The sequence below is a fragment of the Poecile atricapillus genome, chromosome 12, assembly GCF_030490865.1.
Source record: "Poecile atricapillus isolate bPoeAtr1 chromosome 12, bPoeAtr1.hap1, whole genome shotgun sequence".
Taxonomy (NCBI): Eukaryota; Metazoa; Chordata; class Aves; order Passeriformes; family Paridae; genus Poecile; species Poecile atricapillus.
The window spans coordinates 7954898-7977520 of NC_081260.1; the positions used below are offsets into that span (position 1 = coordinate 7954898).

Below are 22623 nucleotides of genomic sequence, written 5' to 3' on the forward strand. Positions count from 1 at the left end.
CAGCCTGCTTCCAATGGCTGAATTCATGTTTGCTGCATGCAGCATTTGCAGCACGGCGTCAGTCCTGACTGAAGTTGTCTGTTGGGGGTTGGGTTTCTTTCTTTAGTACTTAAGGAATTTTTTCCCATGAGTTGCTAGGAAACTAACTATTGGGTACTTACGTAAAACAAAAGAAGTGGCCAAACTCAGGGGAGAGGGGATACCTGGAGATCTGAGAGGCAAAAGATGGGGACGGGGAGCAGCTAGGGCTCTTGCTCTCGGTTTCCGAGGAGGACGGTCAATCTGTTGCTTACTTCGAGGAGAATTCACTGTGACCGCCAGAGTCCAGTTCTGTACTCCCTCGTTCTTTCTGTGAGCCTTTGCTCGTAATACAAGCCAGTGGACTGCCTGCCACTGTCCCGCTCCCGCTGCTTCTTCAGCACTGCTCCGAGCTTTCGCTGCGCTGTAGCCCCGCACCTCCTGCCTGCCGAGACGTCCCGCGTCTGTGGTTTCAGCCACAGCCCCGGAGCTTCTGATACGTCTCATCTACCACCCCGGGATTTTTGCTCATTCCTGCTGGCCCAGCTTGTTGCTTCCGTAAGCCCTGCTAAGGCACTGGGATCGACTGCCCCAGGGGGTTGGTGAAATAAAGCCTCTCCCCCACCCCTTCCCGTCTCGGACAAAGTGGCCATTACCACATGGTACCCGAGCCCGCGACACAGCGCCCCCTGCAGCCGCGGCGGAACTACCGTCCCCGCCCCGCCCGCAGGGAGCAGCAGCGCCCCTGCCGGCCGTGCCCGGAACTGCAGCGAGGGGAGAGCGCCTGCGGCCGGAAGAGTCACTGGCTCCTGCTTCTGCTCGCTGCTTATGCCAGAGGGGTTTGTCTGCTCTATTATACATACTAGTAAAGAACTGTTATTCCTGTTCCCATATCTTTGCCTGAGAGCCCCTTAATTTCAAAATTATAATAATTCAGAGGGAGGGCACTTACATTTTCCATTCCAAGGGAGGGTCCCGCCTTCCCTAGCAGACACCTGTCTTTCAAACCAAGACATTGTCTTACAAAATACTGGGTTAGCACTGTTCCCTCACTGGACACAGGCCATTGCTGCCCTGATCATTTGACAGATGCTACAAACCTCCCATTTACCAGCAACCCCTTTTTCTATATATTAGTTGTGTTTGCATCATTAGTTATTATTTGGTATTATTGGTCTATAGATCAAAAAGTCCTGTTTCTCCAGGGCCCCTGCAGTTATTTTTTGGGGCAGTCAGTTTGTATGCACCAGCCCCTTGCTCCAGCACTTACACACTTTTGCCAAGTTGTCTTACATCAGGCAGTGCGATCAGAGTGCTGGCAGAGTCATTGCAAACACGAGTGTGACATGCTGTAGAGCCCTGCCAGGGAATTTGCAGAAACAAAGGAAAATAACATGAGAAAGAACATTTCCAGCTCCTCTTCCCCAGAGTGCCACTCTTTTGACTTTTTGATTGAGGAGAAGCTCAACCAGCCTTGCTTGGTTTGGCAGGGAAGCCAGTTGCAAGAGGCCAGCAGTCCCTGTGCATCCTGGCCTGGTCAGCGACTCTGGGCCAATGAGGAGTGGGTCAGGTGGCTGGGAATCCCCAGGAGAGCTGATAAGTTTTAAAACCCACCTGCCAGATGTACCACTATTTGAAGCCACATATCTCACCCTGAGAACTTTCTGGCTCTCAGAATAAGGAAAATTCAGGGAAAAAAAATAAATAAATCTGTCTTTCAATCTGCAAGGCACACACCTAATGCTGCAGACACCTGTAGGCTCATTTGTGTCCTCTCACCTCGAAAAATACAGATGTCTTCAAAACAAACACTAAGGGTTGCTCTGCATCACTATCTAAATTAATTTGCAACTTGTACAGCTAAAAAACAGGACTAGCTTCAGACACTCAGCCCTTTGCCTGTACTGTACCAAGTACAGAACATAATAGCAGGGTCTTGCTGACTAAGCACTGAAGTCAAGACTCAAATTGCATAACACATTATTTTTCTAATTGAATCTCATTATCAGAACAACAATCACTCACAAACACCCCTGATTCTTCAGAGCCTGGCTTTGCTGCCCCATACCAAACTTCAGAGAAAAAAATGATTGGGTGCCTGCACCCTTTCACTCATCTTGATGTGCCATCAGGAGGGTGCTGTTGTGTTGCCTTTGCCTTGTGAATTGTAGATCACGGCTGCTGTTGCACCTCTTCTGGCTGCCTCCAGAATTTTTTCAGCAAAACTGCAATTGCCTCTTTCAATCAGGGCTATCCACGGTGCTTTCATGACAGAGAAGTCAGTATTTCTGTCGCAGGCATAAAGATCAGAAGATACTGGAATGCCCACCATCCCCTGAGCACTAAGGCAAGGAGAATTAAAGGCATACAGGCTACATTCACAGCGCTCAAACACAGTCCTGTTGCTGGTGCTGTTGAAGTAGAATAAACTGACAGAGGCCTTCACAGAAATTGCCTCTGTAGTGTGGAACGAAATTAAAAAATCCATCAGGAGGAAGAGAAACCGGAACTTCTCAACTCGCTTCATTGCTCCTTTCCAGCAGCAGGAAACTGAGATTTCCATAGGTATTTTCCACTGCCTGTGACCACAGTGAGAGGACAGAATGCTGCCAAGTCCCAGTGGGAATCTGACACCAGCCAGGTGAGCTCCCGCAGTGTCGGGAGCTCAGCGGACATGGTGCCAGGTCCAGCGCCCTGGAGATGCCCACTGATTGTAGGGCAGCAATGCAGGCGGAATGTCCTGCAGTCAAAACTTCCTGCTGCTGCCACACAACACCTATCATTCTCCCCCTCCTCCCAGCACGGCACAAATTCCACCTCGCGTGATGCTTCCCCAGAGAATGCTCAGGCACCCTGCTCCTGTTTCCACCTGAGTGTAACTGCAGAGGAACAGGTCATCTTTCATGCAGTTACATAAGCCCATGGTTCTCACTTCATGATGAATCTGTGATGCAAATGGCCTTGTTAAGAAGGTCAAAAGCAAAGGGAATGTATTAGTAATTAATAGAAAAAAATACCCTTCTTCAGGCAAGTTTAACCAAGTCATTTCCTGCATTTCTCCTTTTCAAATTCTTTCAGCTGCTTACTTGGAGAAGTCCAGCTTCTTCTGGTACTTTGACTGAAGTGGTTGTACTCTTGATTGATGCACCAATGCATGAGATGTGGAGTCATCTACACTGAACTCGGAAACAAACTGCTTCTGTCAGAACATTTTCACATTCCACATTATTTGCAAGATGTCCACCAAGAGATTGGAATAATTATCACACAACTCTCCACTTCTGGCTGCAGGCACTGAAGATTGTATTCCCTAAAAATTCCTGGTTTCCCTTCATGTTTTCTTAGCATAGAACAGTAACAATTAAAACCTTATCCATGGCACAACTCTATAGCCCACCAGGAAAATAAAGAACAAGTTGTCAAATTCTCAAAACCTTTGTCCTAGTTTGCTGCAAGAGTCATGCTGCACACACAGTATGGAAAACCAAGAGAAGCTGCAGTTGGGGGCACATCTTGTGACAGGAGCTTGACCTAGTTCTCCAGGAAAGGGTCTTGAAAAAAGCAAACATCACTGTGGAAAATTTTGGAAAAGCCAAACAGTTTTCCAGACATGAAATGAAAATAGAAAGAAACAATCCAAGATGTCACATCTACTGTTAATTCCCCTCCATATATGCTCCCCTTTTTTGTGTTATGCTAGTTCTACATCACAGTAATTCCAAATTGATCTTACCTCAAAGACCTAGGACTTAGCAAGTTTTATACACTCTACAGTATCATTAGCTACATGCAGTTTACCTTCTCCCTATTTTGCTTTGAAAGCAATGCTAGAGACACCAAAAAGCTGCAAATTAAAGATTTGAGAGCACAGTGCTTTGGTCAGCTATGGGTTCTAGAGACAGGGAGTGTGCTCCCATAGTATCTCCCCCTCAGCAGTGACAATACACAGCAGCAACAAAAGGAATTCCTAGGACACTGTACAGTGGTCAAGACTCCATGTCTTGGCTTAATATGGCAAAGTTCACCTGTTTTGACAGACTCAGGATCCAAACTAGTTGGCTTTTCTACCTGTGTCAATGAACAGCAGGAGAAATAAAGCAGCTAGCAGTTTCTTTGCAGAGAGGGCCTTTGCCTGTCTGCCTTCTCCCTGCCAATCCAGCACTTTCAGCCTGGAGCAGAGCGGTGGGACCACAAACTAAATGCAGCAGTTCACAAATTGAAGCATAAATTAGGATGGTGGTGCCTCCATAGATTTATCAGAGTAGCACAATTCCAAGTTCATTACAAGCATTGGATATTGTCCACCAACACACTGTAGGAGTAATCTCTCCTTCCCAGCTTTTACCATGAATATTTCAAATAACTTTTGAGCAAAATAAAACTAAATCCTTTAATGTCTTAAGCAGATTATCTATATTCCGCACCATCCTGATATTTCTTTCAGAGTTAGGATGTCCTGAGGCGTAGGATGGATGTTCAGTGCTACACATTTTAAATTAACTAAGCAGTGCAATGTGGTAAAAGCCTTTGCTGCATTTGTGTGAGATCTGCCCAGGGAGAGGCCCACTCACAAATCAACTTATTTTCTTTAAGTACCTGCTGTCCTGCTCCTACCTGTGCACCAGTCTGGGAAGGTCCAGCACTTGGCTCTGCTTTCCTGCCATGCCACGAGCACAAAAGGCATCTTGCACACCAGCACAGACTAAAGCTTGGGCATTTTCAAAGAAGTGAAAGAAAAGTACTTTTTAATGTAATTTATTGTCTGCGCCCTCTGTTTATTTCACTGGGCACCACTGAAAGAAGTCTATTTCCATCATATTTACCCTCCCTGGCCCCCTAGGAGATTTGTATGCATGGATGAGAACCCCTCAAGCCCTCTCCAGCTGGTCCCCATCCCCCAGTCCTCCCAAGCTCTCCAGCTGGTGCTGGGCTGTGTGCTCCACCCTTCCAGACCTTGCACTCCCTGCAACCACACCTTTCACTGCATCAAAGACGTGAAGACACATGGGTGATTCTCTTGGGAAATAAATGGACGAATTTAAGTTACACTATGAGAACACTGACTTCATGGAAGCATCTGGATGACTGTTAGCCAGGCCACTGACTTCACAAGAAATAAAGAAAAAGGGAAGTACATGGCACCTGCTTTTACATGGATGTTCTTGGAAATTAATTTGTTTTCACATGCAGGTCGCACAGACTCTTCAGAGCTTGAACAAACAGTCCAGATCTTTCTATAGGAAATAGACAAGTTGATGCAAAATGTGCTCTAAAACATAAATTACTCTGAAGATCACATAAACAGTATTTTAGAGAGGTAAGATGGGGAACCTGACCAAAATTTTATATCAGCTTTCAAACCAAAAGATGAACTCAAACTCCTGCATCAGGCATTCAGCCCAAAAGTTTAAAATAAATATTACATCAAGTTAATAAGAGCCTACCTCAAAATGCTTCCGAGATAACAAAAGTTAGACTTGGAGGCTACAGAATATCCTGGAAACAAGTTGGAAGGAAAGGCAGATCCACAAACATTTCTTTCAGGTATTGTTAGGCTTGCAAATTATTCATGTTTTACAGGCAAACTGAGGTATCAGCCTGTCCCTGCTGGACGAGCCCTGCCGGAGCACTGCTCTTCCCGAGCCATGGTGGCTGTAACCAGAAGAGCGTTCCCTTCCACCGCCGCTGAGCGAATCCCGGGGAGAAAATCCTGCAGAACACATCTGGCATTTCAGCTGAGCTGCTGTGTTGGACTGGCACCCAAAGGGCAGCAAGAACAGAGGATTAATTCCATTGTTTTAATCCATTCGTAGCTTCCGATTCCCCGGTGCCGGGAGGGAGCGGCGGCGCTGCCGGGGGCACAGCGCCCCCTGGCGGGCCCGCGCGCTGCAAGGAACGCACCAACTCGGCTCTGTTCCCAAAACTGCTCCGTGCCTGCGGCTCCACCTCGGCTTTAAGGAACGGGGCTGGGAAACTGTTAGTACAGGCGCATATTCCATTTCCTCTCCAGAGAAAATCAAGTGCTGCAATTACGGAAAAGAGATGTTTTTCCCCTAGCACGAGCTCAGTCTCTGCACCATTGGATCAATCTAACTCCACACAAGCAGGACACAAAACACCTGCAGAAAAATCTTCCCGATGACAGCAGTGATAGGACAAAGCGGGTGGCTTCACACCGAGAGAGGACAGGCGTAGATTATATATTGGGAAGAAATTCCTCCCTGTAAGGGTGGTGAGCCACTGGAACAGGTAACCCCAAGAAGCTGTGTCTGCCCTATCCCTGGAAGTGTTCCAGGCCAGGTTGGATGAGGCTCTGAGTAATCTGGGGAAGTGGAAGGTGCTGCTGCCCATGGCAGGAGGGTTGGATCAAGATGATCTCTAAGATCTCTTCCAACCCAAACCATTCTATGACAATTCAATGATGACTATGATAATGGCAATGACAATGATGACAATGCTTTCCACCTGATTTGTTAATCACAAAGGAATGGGAAAGTTGTTACTAATATCTTGACCTCTAAAATTTTCCATAGTAAAAGCTATTAATAGATCATTTTTATCTTATGGGTGTGTGTGTAACAACAAAGGTAAAACTGATAGCAGGTAAAAGGACTTGTGATAGAGGACGAGGAAGGAGTCATCATTAGGGGAGTTTTTTCTCTTTATTCCCTCTCAGCAACTTTAAATTACCTGATTTCCTGCACACCTGGACATTGCCCAGAACAAATTACTTCATTGTTTTAAGGCTAAGAAGGTGTGTTATGATGTGAAAACACACATAGTATTGTCCTTTTGTATCAGAAAAATAAGGTGGGCTGGAAAGTTCTGTTGATTTTATGGTAAAGTCAGCAGGAAGGGAGGAGGATGGAGGGAAACTGTGATCAAGGCCTGAAGGCCTAACACACAGCCAAGGTGCTACAATCTCTGTAGCCCGCACAGTAACAGAGAATACAGATAATGGCCCAAGAGGCCAGGTCTGGCCCCAAACAAGAGTCATCTGATAACCCTGGAGGCTGTGGCTCCTGCTTTCATCAGGAGCCCTCGGACTGCTGTCAGCTGCAGCACAGATTTTTCTCTTACTGCTCTGCAAACAAGGCATCTTCACATGCAAAGATCTCCTACACAAATGGCAGAGAGGATTAACCACCAAGTCTCCTCAGACCTCTCTGGGAGTTGCCACCATAACAGATTCCAGCTAAACAGAAGACTTTCTTCCTCAGCCCTGTGAACAACTCTGCTGTTTCTACATTCCCAAGTACTCTTTGGCTCTTAACACTATGCTGCTGAGAGATCACCCCTCTCCCAGGTTTTCCCAGTTTTACCTAAAGGACAAAACAACTCCACACTTTGCCCTGAAGAATAGAGACAGGATGCTTCTGCTATGCTGATTTGATGAAAAACATCTCACTGAAGTATTTTGTCCTCACTGTGTATAACACAGGTGACTACTGCCCTGATTAATAAACCCTCTGCCACCAAATAAATCATACTACCCACTAAGGTCTTACAACACAACTATGGGAAACAGTTCTATAAAAATCACAATTTGTCTTTGAGAAAACTAAATTAATTAAGAAAGATGGGATTTCATATCTCACAAAATACACTCTCTCAGGCGATATATCTATTGCTTTCAAAATTTAAAATATCCTTCTATTTCTGGAAAAAAACCCAAAAGTGGAAAGTCAATGTCTGTTATCTTCTCTGTGGAGTCTAGTCTAACTGAATGTCGTGGTTTTAAAGCAGTAACTAAAAAATTACTTATTTCTTGCTGTGAGATATGGATTAGAACAAGAGCAAAACAGGCTTAAAACTTAAAAGGAAATAAAGTTTATTAACAAAACTACAAAAATAAGAACACCAATATAAACTTCTAGAAAACCCCTTTATCTCCTACTACTCATCATTCTTTTGTTTATATGACAACATACAGACAAAAAACTTTGGAACTTTGGTGTTTAAAACAGTCTCAGTTCTTGCCTTGTCTTTTCATCAGCCTTTGTAGAGAAACAGAAGTCTTCTTCTGCTAATCTATGGAGTTTCTCACGAGAAAACTATTTCTGTTAAAGCCTTCTATTTTTCTGACGCCAGCTGCCCGGAAATCCTGTCATCAGTTCACTCCTCCCATTTCACATCACTCTGAGGTGTGTATGGGCCATGAGTCTAGGGATGCCATTTTAAGGATGAGTTACTCAAAGGCAAAAGTTCTCTTCATCTGTCTCTGTGAGCTTTTCTAGAAAAACAGTTTTCTCATTGCCCTCAAGGCCTCAGATCTTCACTTCACTCTGTTCCAGCACTTCACTGTATCACAATTACTTTACTTTTTACTCAAAATCCACACCTTGAACACTCCATTCTTCCCAATATACTGTGTCATGAATTAAAGGAGTTTTTTCAGGACACTATTGTCCATCTCCATAGCTTTAACAGAAAAATATTTCAGCTTAATTAAAGCATCTCCTTATTCTCTACCCCTTCTGAAGTTTAACTCTTTTCTTTACTGTCTCTGATAGTTTATAAAGTCTCTTTACATGTTGATAACTCTCTTTTTCTTTCTCCAGAAAAAAGGATTAATCTGCAAGTCTCATCTGGGTAATGAAAAGGTTAAAATCTTGCCCAGGCTTTGTAGATGGTTCTGTGATCTCTGCTGGAGCAGCAGCTGGAGTTGTCTGTGATGGAAGATTCTTCATGGCTGCTCTGGAGAGTGTGGTCACTGTCTCAGCACGCCGCAGGTCAAGAGCTTTTTCCTTTCTTTACTCGTCAGTCTCTGGTGAATTCAGTCACAGCAAAAACTGCAGCTGAGCCAGGGACCGGCCTGGCCCGGCCAGAGCCCGGGGCAAGCCCCCACAGGCCCCATCTCCCGGCCGGGAGCCGCTGGGCCCAGCCCAGCCCCTGCCCGGGCCGCATGGGCTGGGCAGGGAACGGGAGGCCTGGAGCTCTGTTACCTTTCACAGCCAGGAAACAAAGAGAGACAAGAGTGATCTGACTTTACATCTTAAGGAGGTGTTTACAAGTTGACTTCACTTTTTAATGGTTAAACTGCTGTCAATTCTTAGAAATGACTGATAATTGGTCAGGAGAAAAGACTCCCATCAGTCACCAGCAGCTTCACTTCCTTAGCTCCCAAAGCTATCTTAAAGGTAAAGCCACCCCATGACAATTCTTTAAACAATAATTACATCTAATCACATCTAACAATTATATCATTTTTCATATACTGACTACACAGGTGTAGTTTCACATGATCTTAGGAAGCGCAAGGCCTAACATTTCCCAGGGCCTACTTTTAACACTTTTCCCAGGGCTTGCCAAGCCTAACTGTCTTTCTAACTCCCCAAATTTTCTATGATTTTAAAATCTTCTACTATCATTCCCCCCTTTGAAAGCATTTTCACTTCACTATAAGTACAAATGTTTTTACTTGATACATTCCTTTGTTTCTGAATTTATACTTGATGTTCTTTAAATCCTTGATTGATGTAAGTGTTGTCCTGGATGCTGTCACGAACTGAAGAACCAGAAGATGGTGGGTGTGGATCTCGTGTCAGTGCTTTTATTCCAGGACATTTTCCTCTGTATTTCTCCCTTTAAGATGCTGTAAATTAATCAAATTGCTAAGAATATAATTAGTAAGATTATCACACTCTCAATGATAGATTTAATCCATTGTCTTGGTTCTAGAAGACAGGTGTCTGCTAGGGAGAGCAGGAGCCTCCCTTGGGATGAAAGAATGTAGACCCCCTCCCTCCGAATTATTATAAATTTGAAATCAAGGGGCTTTCAGGCTGAGATCTGGGGATAGGAATAACAGTTCTTTACTAGTATAACCAGGTAAACAAACAAACAATAACTACAGCAATAACAAGAAAACAGAACCAGGGACCCCGGGACAGCTTTCTTGGCTGAGATGGGATGGAGGAGAGGCTTTGCTTCACAAACCCCTCGGGCTGTCAGTCCCGGTGCTCCTGCAGGGCTCTGAGGAACACTCAGCTGGAACAGCAGGGATGAGCAGAGATCCTGGGCCGGTGGCTGAGGTGGATCAGCAGCTCCATGGCAGTGCCTGGCACTGCCACACGTCCCGGCAGGACAGGGGGTGCGAGGCCACCAATGAAGAAGGAAGAAGGAGAAGCAGCAGCAGCTCCGTCTGGGTGATGGCGAGATTCCCTTCTCTCCACCACAGCAGCTCCGCGACCCAGCAAACGAATGTCTTTCCCCGAAACTGAAGAAAGCCGGCCAAAAACTGTCCCCACCCTCCTTTCCTGCCCCCTTCCCCCCCTGGGCCCGGCCACTCTTTGTCCTTTATCGAGCACCCACTAAATACCCACAGTTAGGTTGTCTCCGCAGCTAATGGGTAAAAATTCCACGGGCAGGCCAGAACAAGAAAAAACAAACAAACAAACAAAAAAAGACACGTAACCCTCAACACCATCCCATTCAGTCCTTAATACAAACACCTAACTGGCTAGTGAGCTGGGTGGTGCTGAGACCCTGACCAATCAGTTCTTCAGGTGTGGGAATTTTGTCTCTGTCCTGGGGTGACTTTAAGATACTGGTATCCCCAGTTGCCTGGTTTATGTTATATATTAAGTTTTGCACCTTTAAGACTGGCTCTGAGAGCAAAGGGGGGGGAAGAAGAAGCATGCAGTTTGTGTTGAAAGAAAACATCAGTCGCCCACATCCCGCTCCTGGACTGCGGTGTCTGCAGCATGGACAGACAGACAGCAAGACAGAGCTTCTCTCTGGCTTTTAGTTAGTTTTAGCTAGCTGAGGCAGAAGAGTTCCCTGGACTTTTTTTTTTTCCCATTTTTCTTGGATCTGTGCAAACCTGCTCTGGACTGAACACCCAGCCAAACCCCGGGAGCTCACGCCTTTGGCCCACCGGGGCCTGGGCCCCGGCACTTTCCAGCGCCGAAAGGACTGATAAGAACCTGAGCGAGCCGAGCTACACCACATGAAAAGGACTTTTTTCTTCCTGGATTTGCCATCCCATCGAACAGTGAGAGGTTTTATTGTTTAATATTATTCGATTTCTGTTAAATAAACAGTTTTTTCCACTTGTCTCCAAAGAAATCTCTTCTTTCCCGAACCAGTTGGGGGAAGGGGTTGTTTGGATTTTGCTTTCCTGGGGGACCCCCATTAGAGGTTCTCTCCCAAATTTGCCCTAAACTAGGATGGACTCTCCTTTAAAGTAGGTGTCCATAATAAATTTTGGCTGTTTGTTGCATGACCTTTGGTGAGTCCTGTCATTTGCCTGTCTCCAAACTGTGACTGTTATGCCTGTATCACTGCGGAGGAGTCACCAGATGGGAACACGCAGCTCTTGTACTGGAGCTGAGCTGGTCTGCCCAGCACTGGTGGCCATCATACAAGCTGGTTTTGCTTGTTTTGGTTCGCTGACAGCTGGGGCCCTGGGCAGAACACTAACAGCCTGGTCTCACCCTCAGGGAAGAAGGAGCCCCTGGAGAAGCTGTACCAGGTGAGCTGCTGCTGCTGGAGACAGTGATGACAACATCAAGGATGACAACTTCTTCCTTGACCTGGCCACTGGCAAGCTGAAGATGATTGACTTCGATTCTGGCAGCTTCTTCAAAGCCAGGCTCCACAGCAAATTTGCAGATGAGTCCAGAGTCACAAGGATGTTCCTAGATTTGGGCATTGCACAGCTTAGCCGGGAACCAAAGGTTCCCCGCTTTGCTGAGGCAGATGCAGATGCAACTAATTCTTCAGTTGGCTGCCAAGCTGCTTTTTCCCAGTCCTGGAGGGATAGGCTGGGGTGGTTACAAAATGGGAACAAGTTCCTGGCCCTGCCAACAGCCCCCCCCACCCACCATGCCCTGGCCTGGGGCTGGGGCAGCCAGCCCAACACAAACAAAACCCCATGGTGGGAGCCGAGGTGGGACTTCAGAACCTGTGCACAGACTGCTTTGCTTTGCAGGCAAGGAAGGGCTTAGGCTGCTCCACTCCCCTTGTTTGCTTTGGATCATCATTAGTTTAGGGAGGCAGTGCAGGGGGGAAAGGAGAAAGCATGGGTTTCCCTTACCCATGGGTGGGTTTTTCCCTAGCATGTAGGGGTTGGGGCCTTCCTCAAGCCCCTGACAGAGATTAGGTTTTTTACCTTTTTTTCTTGTTTCTCCTTTCTGTCTATAATCTATTTTCAATAATTTGTTGTTTGTTTTTCTAAAGGAAGTGTTCTTGGTGGTGTCCAGCGTGGTTCGGAAAGTGCTTGGGACCAGCTGTGGCATTGATGGGATATGCCCTTGGAGAAGGCTGAGGACATCGTTTGGGACCAGCTTTTCTTCCAGCAGTGGATGGTGTGAAGTGGGTCCCCATCTTCTTGGCATGGTGGGATAAGAGCTTTTGGGAGATGGCAGCAAGCACAGGACCATCCTGCTCTGGGCAGCTGCTGAGGAGGTGGATCTGCCATGGCAGGCTGCAGGCTGGGCACACGTCCTGCCCTCCTGCCAAAGGCAGCAATGATAGGCAGGTTTGGGCACCACTGAGCACAGCCAGCATGCTCTGGACACCATGGGTAGCTGGGACAAGGGGAAAAGGAGCCTACAACTGATGGGCACAAGACAAAGCTAAAAGCACAACTACACTGATGAAGACTTTCTGATGCTGCACATCCTACAGGAAAAGCTGCTGTCACACAATCCATTGGAATTTACAACTTTTATTTGCAATACTTTAGGTCCAAGTTTCAAACTGCAATATTTTTACACTCAAGACACAGTCATGCACAATCCATATTTCAATTTCCTATTGCTTCAACCACAATTCAAAATAACTTAATATTGGAAACAAAACCCAGATTCTTTAAAAAAAAGGATGCTGAGGTCAATAAGATGGATCCATGCCATCAGCACATTTACAAAGTAAATAACTTAGTTCTCTTTTTAAAAAGATCAGTTACCTCTTAATCCAAAGTTACAGATTTTTCACTACACATTTGTTTATTGTTTTTCTCTTTAATATTTTTTTCTGTTTTTTCCTTTATTTTCTTTTTTTTTTTAAACAGATAAACACGTCCTAAAAAAGGAATGTACAGCAAAATGAGATACATTTCTGATAAACAATGAAAATGTAGGCTCCTCCTCTGTTTACTTTTGTCTGGATACCCTGAAGGAAAAAATCTATCACACACCAGCATAGGTGTAAACTGGTTGCTTTTAACTAAACTGGAGTTTAGCACTGGTGACATCCTGATCCAGTCAAGAGTTGAAGAATTCTTTTGCAGATCTCGAATCATGTGTTTGCAGGCACAGCACCTGCAATGCTGATGCACTAGTGCATGAGAGTAACTCTGTTAACATTCCCCCACAGAATGTGGGCTCTGCCCAAGAAGGAGGTGCTATGGTCCTTTGCTCCTCATTCCCCTGTGGAGCAGCTCCCTTCCCACTGGCTGACCTGTTAAAGGCAGAACCCAGCAGCTCCTCTCACTGAAGGGCTAAGGCTTTCCCCCTTGCTGTGCTACAGATGCATTTATTAGCATTAACATAGGGATACACAGAGGGACCAAAATCAGTTGCCTTTCTACAGCTAAGCGTAAAGGTGAAAAATTTCAAGAGCCAAGGATGGAATAGACTGACAGGCTGCCTGTTTGCTGTGCTGACCCACTTGTGACCAGCACAGTTTTTTGTGAGGCAGAGTGAGAAAAAGGAGCAGCTCCCTCCCATGCAGGCAGCCAAGGGAACCATCCAGCCCTGGGACTTGGGGCACTGTCAGCACCTGCTGCTTCAGTGACCAGTTCAGCTGTCATTGAAAGCAACAACCAAATTCTCACTGACTCCAGAAGGAGCAGCAACAGTGCTTGAATTTGATCCCTAAGCCTGGGGCAGGGATGGACACACACAGTGTGACACAGCAAACAGACCTTTCAAAACAACTTCCTCCCATTATTCCCTCCCATTTGCAGTGGTGTCACACCAGTCTGAGGCATCTGGGAGCCCATAATGCATCTGACTTCAGATGGCAGGCCCTGGGCTCCTGGAGATTTTGCAAGGAATGGAGGTGGAGATTCCCTCCCCATATCGAGTTTCCAGATAAAAAGTCTGCTGTGACCAGGCAGCTCAAAGGACAGAGAAATGAGGGTCTCGACCACTTTATCTGGGCCAGTTACACAGTCTTGGGTAGGAGCCCCTGAGCACATGGGGAGCAAAGGGCACAAACAAAGAAAGATGGACAAAACTAGTCAAGTGCAGAGACTGGAAAGGGCAAGACCTGGGAGAAGTAACACATTGCTTCATTTCATTCTTTAGAAAAGCTCTTTCATGTTTCAAACACCTGAGAGACATGAAGGGCAGAAAGGAGGTTACATATAAACAATACTTGTGTTTTCACACACTCACCCTCTCAGTGTTCTAGAAGAAATAGGATGAAATATATTCTCTCTGAGTTGTATCATTTGGCATGAGCAGCTCAGCACTAGGAGCTAAAGGAGCCGAAGCCTTAGGCCACAAGAGCTGACCAAGAGAAAACTTCTGGATGAAACTAAAGTAGCTAACATGGACCTAGCTGAATCCAGCAGATAGAGTTACAGAACTGTAGAATACTTTATGTTGGAAAAGACCTCTGGATACCATGGTCAGGACCTGTTTTAGTGGCTGGCATCCATAAACATGTAACACCAAGGAGTTGTAATTCAAAGGTGTGTGCACATGTGTCTGACAGCTCTTCTGACCTGCATTCATGGCTGCCAACTCAGGCCACAGTGCCTAACCATGCTCCTTTTGGCTCCATACCTAAGTTGGGCAAGGCAAAGCATTGCTCACAAGCCTCCAGCAGCTGTGAACATTGTGCCACCCAACAGAGCAGAAGGTACCTTACACACAGGTGCTGAAGTTGATGTGTGATCTGCTTGAAAACTGTGCAGGGCAAAGCCACTGTGATCACAGGCTGTTAAATAAATTAGCAGTTTCCAATATAATCAACTTTAACTAATGATATCGCTCCCAGCTTCCTCAGTCAAGGTCAGATTCTTGCAGAACTCAAGTGCTTGCCTAATGGAATTGCTAAGCAGCAAGAACAAGTTTTTCAGGCTTGTGCCCACGTGGCAGCCCAAAGGGCACCCATATAGAGCATATGGACATCCTTCCTCTTTACTATAAGACCTTTTTTTCTTTTGAGATAACTCTTGTAACCAAAGGTACATGCAACTGTTGGTAGGCTCTAGCCAGTGATGGTTTGCAGGCACAATGCACACCTAGGATTATGTCAATCAGCTCTAAACTGCATCCAAAGAGAGATGGATGAGTGAGATTCTGCAAGTTTCAGTGAGAAAAATAAAATTACCCTGACAGTTCAAGGCCAGACGTGAGCAAAGAGAAGTTTTAAAGATCCCTGAAGTGCAAATCACACTCAAAATAAGCTTGGATGGTTTCTCTTGAAAGACAGGTTATCCTTTGTCTGCTTCCTGAAAATTTGGGACAAAATTGGAAATACTTACCTGGTATGGGGAGAGGAGAGGGGGGAAATAAAAGGAAATAAACACTTCTATTTATAGGTCTTCATCAACCCATCATTAAGTTGCTGCATATCTGGGCATGAATGAATGATCCAAGAGGAAACAAGAACACGAGGAAGGTGTATGGAGCACTGACTTGGTAGCACTTAGCAAGGCAAAGCTGGCACTAGAATGCATGTCCTGGGTGTCAAGCAAAGAAACATTGGCCTTTAATGGCAGATGTCACAGGGCTCTCTCTGGCTCTTTGCTCACTTGATTTGCTCAGGACTGGACCAAGAAATACAAATATTTACATGCTCAGTGTGAGGAATAGTCAGTAGCCACACCAAGGATTATATACTGGAAATAACTGCTGTATGGACAATAGAGTATGGTGACATTTCCTATAACTAAAGGACAGGAGACAGGTACTTCCCTTCTCATGGTGACTGGAATGTGCTTAATTTTTGGTGGCAGGACATAGGGAAGGACTGACTCAAAGTGCAGCCACCAGCCTCAAAGAAACTCAGCACAAACCCTTGAGTTCTTCTGTGTGTAGTGGAGTGGCCAAAGATGAAGAATAAATACACATACATTTACAAAAGCACAGGACACAAGAAGTGAGAATGTAACCCCAGCCCAAGTTTGGGATCCAACCCTGAGAGCACTGTAAGATCCATCCTGTGCAGGTTCCCAGGAGTGCATGCAGGAGCTGTATGGAATTTCACATAGGTATGTTTATATTTTTTTTTTCTTTTTTCTTAAATAAATAAACTTTTCTGTGCTTCTCAAACTTCCCTGACTTTACTGCTACCACGCGTCTGTCCCGAAACACATTTAAACCACAGTGAGCTACTGGCTCATTTTCACATGTCTTCATTGCAGGGATGTGAATCATAGTCAAGTTCCTAGATAGGGTATTTCACTATTTAATTTAAAAATTAAGACAATTAACCAATCCTTTAAAACCTTGGAATAAAAGTGTCTGAAATGTTTAGTTTTCATTTTGCAATAGAAACAGACTATTTCTAATACTTCAAAAATATGTATAACTAATTGCTTGATCTGACGATAGCAGTTAGAAAACTCGAGGTTGCTCCAGAGATTTTACAGTATTTGTCTCTTTCCTTTCAGCAAGGGCAATGCTAATATGCTTAATGTCAATCTTAATATACTCTGTGAGCCTGAAAATAATCTACAAGACTTGACTCCCTCAGGACTGGGTTTTTGTGGGTTTATGTTGTTGGTTTTTTCAAAAGTACCTGTGTCTTTTCTACATTTAATATACAAGCTGGGCGGATACAAACACAGCTCCCATCTTTCAGTATTAGTGAGTGTAAATCAGCACCAGAGACTGTCCCAAGCAGGGAGCCACAGGGATACTGGAGGTATGTTCCCTGCATGTCATACAGTCTCCACTGAGCAAGTCTAGTCCATGCTGAAATCAGCCACTGGCAGAGATTATGTCTACTGAATCTTGTCTGCTTCCCAGCAATTTGTTTTAAAAGAAAAATCTCAAACCCAAAGATTTGCTGATGGAAAGAAAAAGGAATATTATATTTAATAAAATAAAAAGTAAGGCCTCTTAGGATAGTGTCTGTCTTTAACAAGTCAGTGCCAACAATATTCTGTATCCTGAGGCATACGCTGATCAGAGGAAAAAGCTACCATTTGATTTCCTTATTTTTCATACCTGCTGTCTTCTGGAAAGTTGTGGTGGTGGAGGTTTTTTTTAAGTACATATGCTGAAATACTTATAGGTAAAGGAAATAATTAGGGAATTCACCCCCTTACCCAATCAAATAGACAAGTTTGTTGAAAGAAGTATTTAGACTGTATGTCCAGCAAACACCATTACAAAGTGCTTTCCTTTAAAAGGATGACTGTTCTTTTGTGGATATGAAAAAATAAAAGATATACTGGAAACAGAAACTGTCACTCACTTCTTCACTTCTTACAGGAATACAAACATGTTTCATCTTGAATGCTTTACACATTGAGGGCAGCCCAAATTACTCTTTTGCAAGGAAGCTTCTCCTACAGACACAGATCTTGAGCTGAGAGACAAAAATAGGACCTCATAAAGCCTTCTAAACAGAACAGAATTGTTCAGGTTGGAAAAAACTTCTGAGCTCCTCGAGTCCAACCATCAACCCAGCACTGCCAAATCCAGCACTGAACCCGTCCCCAACTGCCTCATCTACAAATCTTTTAAATACCTTCAGAGATGGTGACTACAGCACTGCCCTGCACAGCCTGTTCCAATGCTTGACCATCCTTCTGGTGATTCTTCCTATATCCAATCTAAACTTCCCTTGGCGCAACTTGCAGCTATTTCCTCTTGTCCCAATGCTTGTTATTTGGGAGAAGAGACTGATTCCTCCATTGCTCTAATCTCTTTCAGGCAGTTGTATACTGCTGGCTCATGTTCAGCTGCTCTCAAACAACACTCCCAGGTCTTTTCCCACCAGGCATTTTCCAGCCACTCTTTTCCAAGCCTGGAGCTACAGGGGGTTGTGACCCAAGTGCAGGACCTGACACTTTACCTTGTTGAACCTCATCCAACTGGCCTTGGAGCAGCAATCCAGCCTGTCCAGATCCCTCTGCAGAGCCTTCCTGTCCTCCAGCAGATCAACACTCCCACCTAGCCTGGTGTTACCTAAGAATGCCCTTGATCCCCTCGTCTAGATCACTGATACAGATATTGAACACAACTGGCTCCAGTACCCAGCCCTGGTGCACCACAACTGACAGCCCCAGCTGGATGTGACTCCATTCCCCATGACTCTCTGGGCCCAGTCATCCATCCAGTTTTTTTACCCAGAGAACAGTGTACCCATCCAAGCCATGAGCAGCCAATTTCTCCAGGAGAAAGCTGTGGGAAACACTGACACAGGCTTTACTAAGTTCCAAGTAGACACATCCATAGCCTTTCCCACCATGCCCTAGGCAGGTTATGCTGTTTTAAAAGGAGATCAGGCTGGTCAGGCAGCACCTGCCTATCACAAACCCACACTAGCTGGGCCTGATCCGGTGGTTGCTCTGTATGTGCCATGTGATGGCACTCCAGATGATCTGCTTCATGACTTTTCCCATCACTGAGGTCAGGGTGACAGACCTGTAGTTCCCAAGATCATCCTTCCAGGTCTTTGTGTAGATCAGTCATATTTGCTGCAGTCCAATAACCTGGGATCTCCCCCTTAGCTAGGACCGCTGATAAATGATGGAAAGGGGCTCAGTGAGTTTAGACACTCCTGCCCCTATTCACCTCCTGCTGCAGCTCAGGCCCAAAGCAGAGGAGCTCCTCTCCCTGGGCACATGTCCCACAGCTGTACTCACGCTGCTGCCACCAGGACTGGCCTAAGAGCAGGGCACAGCCTGCAGCTGCACGAACTGCCTGGCTAGCAGCACGATCCCACCAGAGCTCTACCTGGGCCGCTGCATGGGTTGTGGTGGGTGCAGAGCTTAGAGAAGCCATGGCTTTCTGTTGGGTGGACACCATTGCTCTCTGGTCAAGCTGGCACCTTCCTGCACACCCTTCTGCACCATCTGCTGTGCTATGGCCTATTTGCCTGTTCTGGCCGCTTCCACTCCCCAGGGGCTTCTTTTATAGGGGCAAAGCTTGGGAGCCATTGGTGCAGGACCTGTCAACCACTGTCACTCCAGCTGTGGGCTCCTGGCAGCTCCCTCAGCTCCTCCTGATGTTCCCCCAGTTCAGGAAACCGGAGCTGCTCGCCTTGACGTATTATTTGGCCATCTGAAAAATCAGACCTGTTGTGCTCCCCAGGAAATGAAGAGAAGTTAATTTCTACTTAGCTGTGGTAACTCAAGGAGGGTTGCCTCTCCCTGTTGCCTCTGCCAAGGACACTGTGATGGCCAGTGTGAGCGAAGGTAGAAGTAAGGACACTAGCCACACAAAGACTGCAACTAAACAGGATGCAAAAATCAGACATGCTCCTGGCCTGATTCAAGAACAGCCCCAAGCATCCTTCATTACTGCTGGCCAGACATGAAGGCAGTGAGTGGCTTAAAGGCTATTTAACCCTTTGCAGGACCAGGCCAACATGAAGATCTATAGCAGAAAGCTGTTTTACTTGTGGGGATCTTTTGCTTAGTGGGTGCATGTTGCTTCAGCTGCTGTTTTGAAGGTCTTGCATTAGTTGTACTCTAAAATACAGCAACAAGTATGCCAATAAAATGCTTTTGCTGAGTGAAGCCACACTGTCTTTCAGAAATGAATAAATAAAACACAAATTGCATACTGAAAGTATTCTGCTCCATTCCAAATCTGCTGACTTGTCAAGCACAATCCTCAGGAACATCCCCAACATCAGGCAAATCTTTTGCAGCAACTCAAGAGCTTCATTGCGCAGTGCTTGCCATATGTAAGACAGCAGAAAGCAGGCTGGCCTGGTGCCTCCAACTAATTCTGCAATCCACCTGCATTTCACACTTTTGTTCTTGCTCAGTGCACAACTCCAGGTTTTAAGGCGCTTTCTTCCAGAGCTGGCTGCTGCATTGGCTTCTGCAGATCTGAACTGCAGGTTGTTCCTCACATCAGCTTTGGTTCCCAGGGCAGAACTCCTGTGCCTAAAGGATGCTCACCTGTGCAGGAGCCTGCAGAGCAGCCTGGTCCCCTCCCCCTCTGCCAAGAAGTCCACAGACACTATGAACTTTTCCCAGGAGCTACAAGACAGATGGGAGAAGAACAGGCACTCAGAAGTGACACCACCGCTCTGCTCTGTTTGCCTTTCTCTACTCCTGCAGAGACTCAGGATGGCAAATCCCACCAGGCTGTGCATTTCTCAGCTTGGACACAATTTCCCTGGAGAACAGTCCCCACCCAGTTTGGCTCAGAGATGGGAGGATTAGTCCTGTCCCAGGAAGAGGTACCCACAGCCAGGCTGCTGCCACTTGTCGCTACCAGTGCCTCCTTCCAGTCTGGCTCTGCCAATGCTCAGGCTGCCTTGGGCTCTGCCAGGGCTCTGCTGGGGCTCAAGCCTGGGCACAGGTGGGCCCACTCTCCCCTCAAATTGCTCTGACAGCTTTGCATCAGACAAACCTTTTCCGAGCACACTGACTGATTTTTCTGCTGTTTCAGCTGAATAAGACTCTCACCTGGGCAAAGAGATTGCAGTTAGGGGTACAAATCCAATTGGCAAGGACCGAATCATTACACAGTCCCAGCTGAACACCTGTATCTCCATGGGATGTTTTGTCTGTCCCACTCTTCATTCCTTTTTGGTTGGAAATGCAATTGCACTTTCTTCCTCATGTAGAAGTACCACAGCCGGGCAAAAACTGGCAAATGGGCCATATTCAAAAGGCAGTCTGGAGCTGATGAATGAAGAATTGCCCTTCTCCAATTCCCAACCATACCAGAAACCCCATAAACACAACTTTACATCTTTAAGAAAGAACTGACAATTTAAAAGTGAATGTACAGATTATTCACAGGGTGAGAAGGAAGGCAATCTTCCAGCTGAATTTGCTTTACCTTGGAAATGATTGAGGCAGCAAAGCATTTTCTGTCATTACCTCTCTGTCCTTAGCCCCAATTCATCTTAAAAATAAATTAAGGAGCTGGAAAGCAGGAAGAAGACAAATGATAATTTTTTACTCCTTGAGGAACTGGGGTGATCCTACCACCGTGACTGTGACTGTTGGTTTGTTCATCCATCCATCTGTCCTGCAGCATGAGAGTTGAGGTTTTACAGAGTTTGTGTTCTCAGTCCTGCTCCGAGATGGCAGGGCAGAAAGCCGACCTGCAGTGCTAGCGGCTGCTGTTTTTAATTGCTTCCTTCGCTGCAATGATCAGAGGAGTCAGGCTTGAGAGCGGCTTGGCTAATTTTAAAAATGGATGCTGCCCAAACAAAAAAACCAAGAAAGGTACCATTACTTTCCAAACTCAGTTCCTCACAGGCTCAACCAGGATTCCACTCTTTACCAGAAATACTCAGAAATAGGACTGAGGGGGCCATCTGCACTTCCACCAAGAAGTCCAGGACATTGCTATCACAGGCAAACATGGCCTATATGCCTATCAATCTATTTTTCCCAGTGTCTTCACCTTGCTGGGATTTTTGCCCTGCCAGTGCTCTGAAAATGCTGCTTGCTGCCCCAGAGCTTTGTTCCTTTCAGGAAACTCAAAAGACTCACTTAGGTTCCTCCTTTCTAAAGACACAAACCGTGTTAATTGTCAAAAAATATGCATGTAAGTAATTTCTTAGGAAATTCAAATACCTCTAAGAAATGTTCAACCCAGTAGGATTTAGGTTTCTGTATTTTCTCAAGATCTGTACTGAGGTACAGGTTTTCAGCAGCAAGTCAAGAGCAAGGAGACAAGTGGCAGAGTGCTGATGGACTCAGCTCTGGCTTGCAGGGAGAGCAGTGTCTACCTTTCTATCCCCTGGCCCTCCTGTGCTGGCTGGTACCTTCCTTCCCAGCAGGGACAGTCAAGTGGCATGTTCTGCAGCTCCCTCTCCCATAACACCTGGCAGCAAACCTCAAGCAGCTTGACTGTGCCAGGAAGCAAACAGGGTTGGGACAAGTCCTGTTCAACTGTCCCTGTTTGGGTGGCAGAAACCTCTAAAAATGGGGCTTAGTAGCAGAAACCTCTAAGAGAGGAGCAGAGCAGGAAGGACAAGCTGGGGCCCCTCTGGGGCCCACAGCGTCCTCCTTCCCACAGCCAAATCTCTGACATCTTGGCCGGAACTGCTTTTACTGGGTTCCTCCCCCATCAACACCATTTCAGGCCTCTATACCTGGTATCATTCTACTTCAGTTCTTTTGTCAAGAGTTAAAACTGAATTTACTCTCAAAAGTACAAAACAGGGCCACAGAAATGACCAGGAGATGGAGCATCTCTCCTCTCAGGAAAGGCTGAGAAAGCTGGGCTTGTTCAGCCTGGAGAAGGGCAGGCCCTGAGGAGACCTCACCTTGCAACTCTTCAATATTTCAAGGAGAGTTGTAAGAAAGTTGGAGACACATTTTTTAGCAGGGCCTTTTCCAATAGATCAAGAGGGACTGGTTTTAAACCCAAAGATGATCAATTTAGATCTGATCTAATTAAGAAATTGTTTACGAGGAGAGTGGTGAAACACTGGTACAGATTGCTCAGGGATGATGTAGGTGGAAATCCATCCCTGGAAATATTCAAGGTC

At 45.9% G+C, this 22623-nt stretch overlaps 1 protein-coding gene across 7 annotated transcripts in view; it reads right to left on the minus strand.

Moving 5' to 3' along the window:
- Positions 1-12675: 12675 nt before the first annotated feature.
- PAK3 (p21 (RAC1) activated kinase 3) overlaps positions 12676-22623 on the minus strand; it is a 139418-nt gene continuing 129470 nt past the window's right edge. For 6 of the 7 annotated variants that reach the window (XM_058847650.1, XM_058847648.1, XM_058847652.1 and 3 more), the window contains one exon: positions 12676-21323. In XM_058847650.1, coding sequence (XP_058703633.1) covers positions 21234-21323 — 90 coding nt within the window. In that variant the 3' untranslated portion in view covers positions 12676-21233. The remainder of the gene's footprint in view (positions 21324-22623) is intronic. The other variant, XR_009278522.1, reaches the window with a different exon arrangement.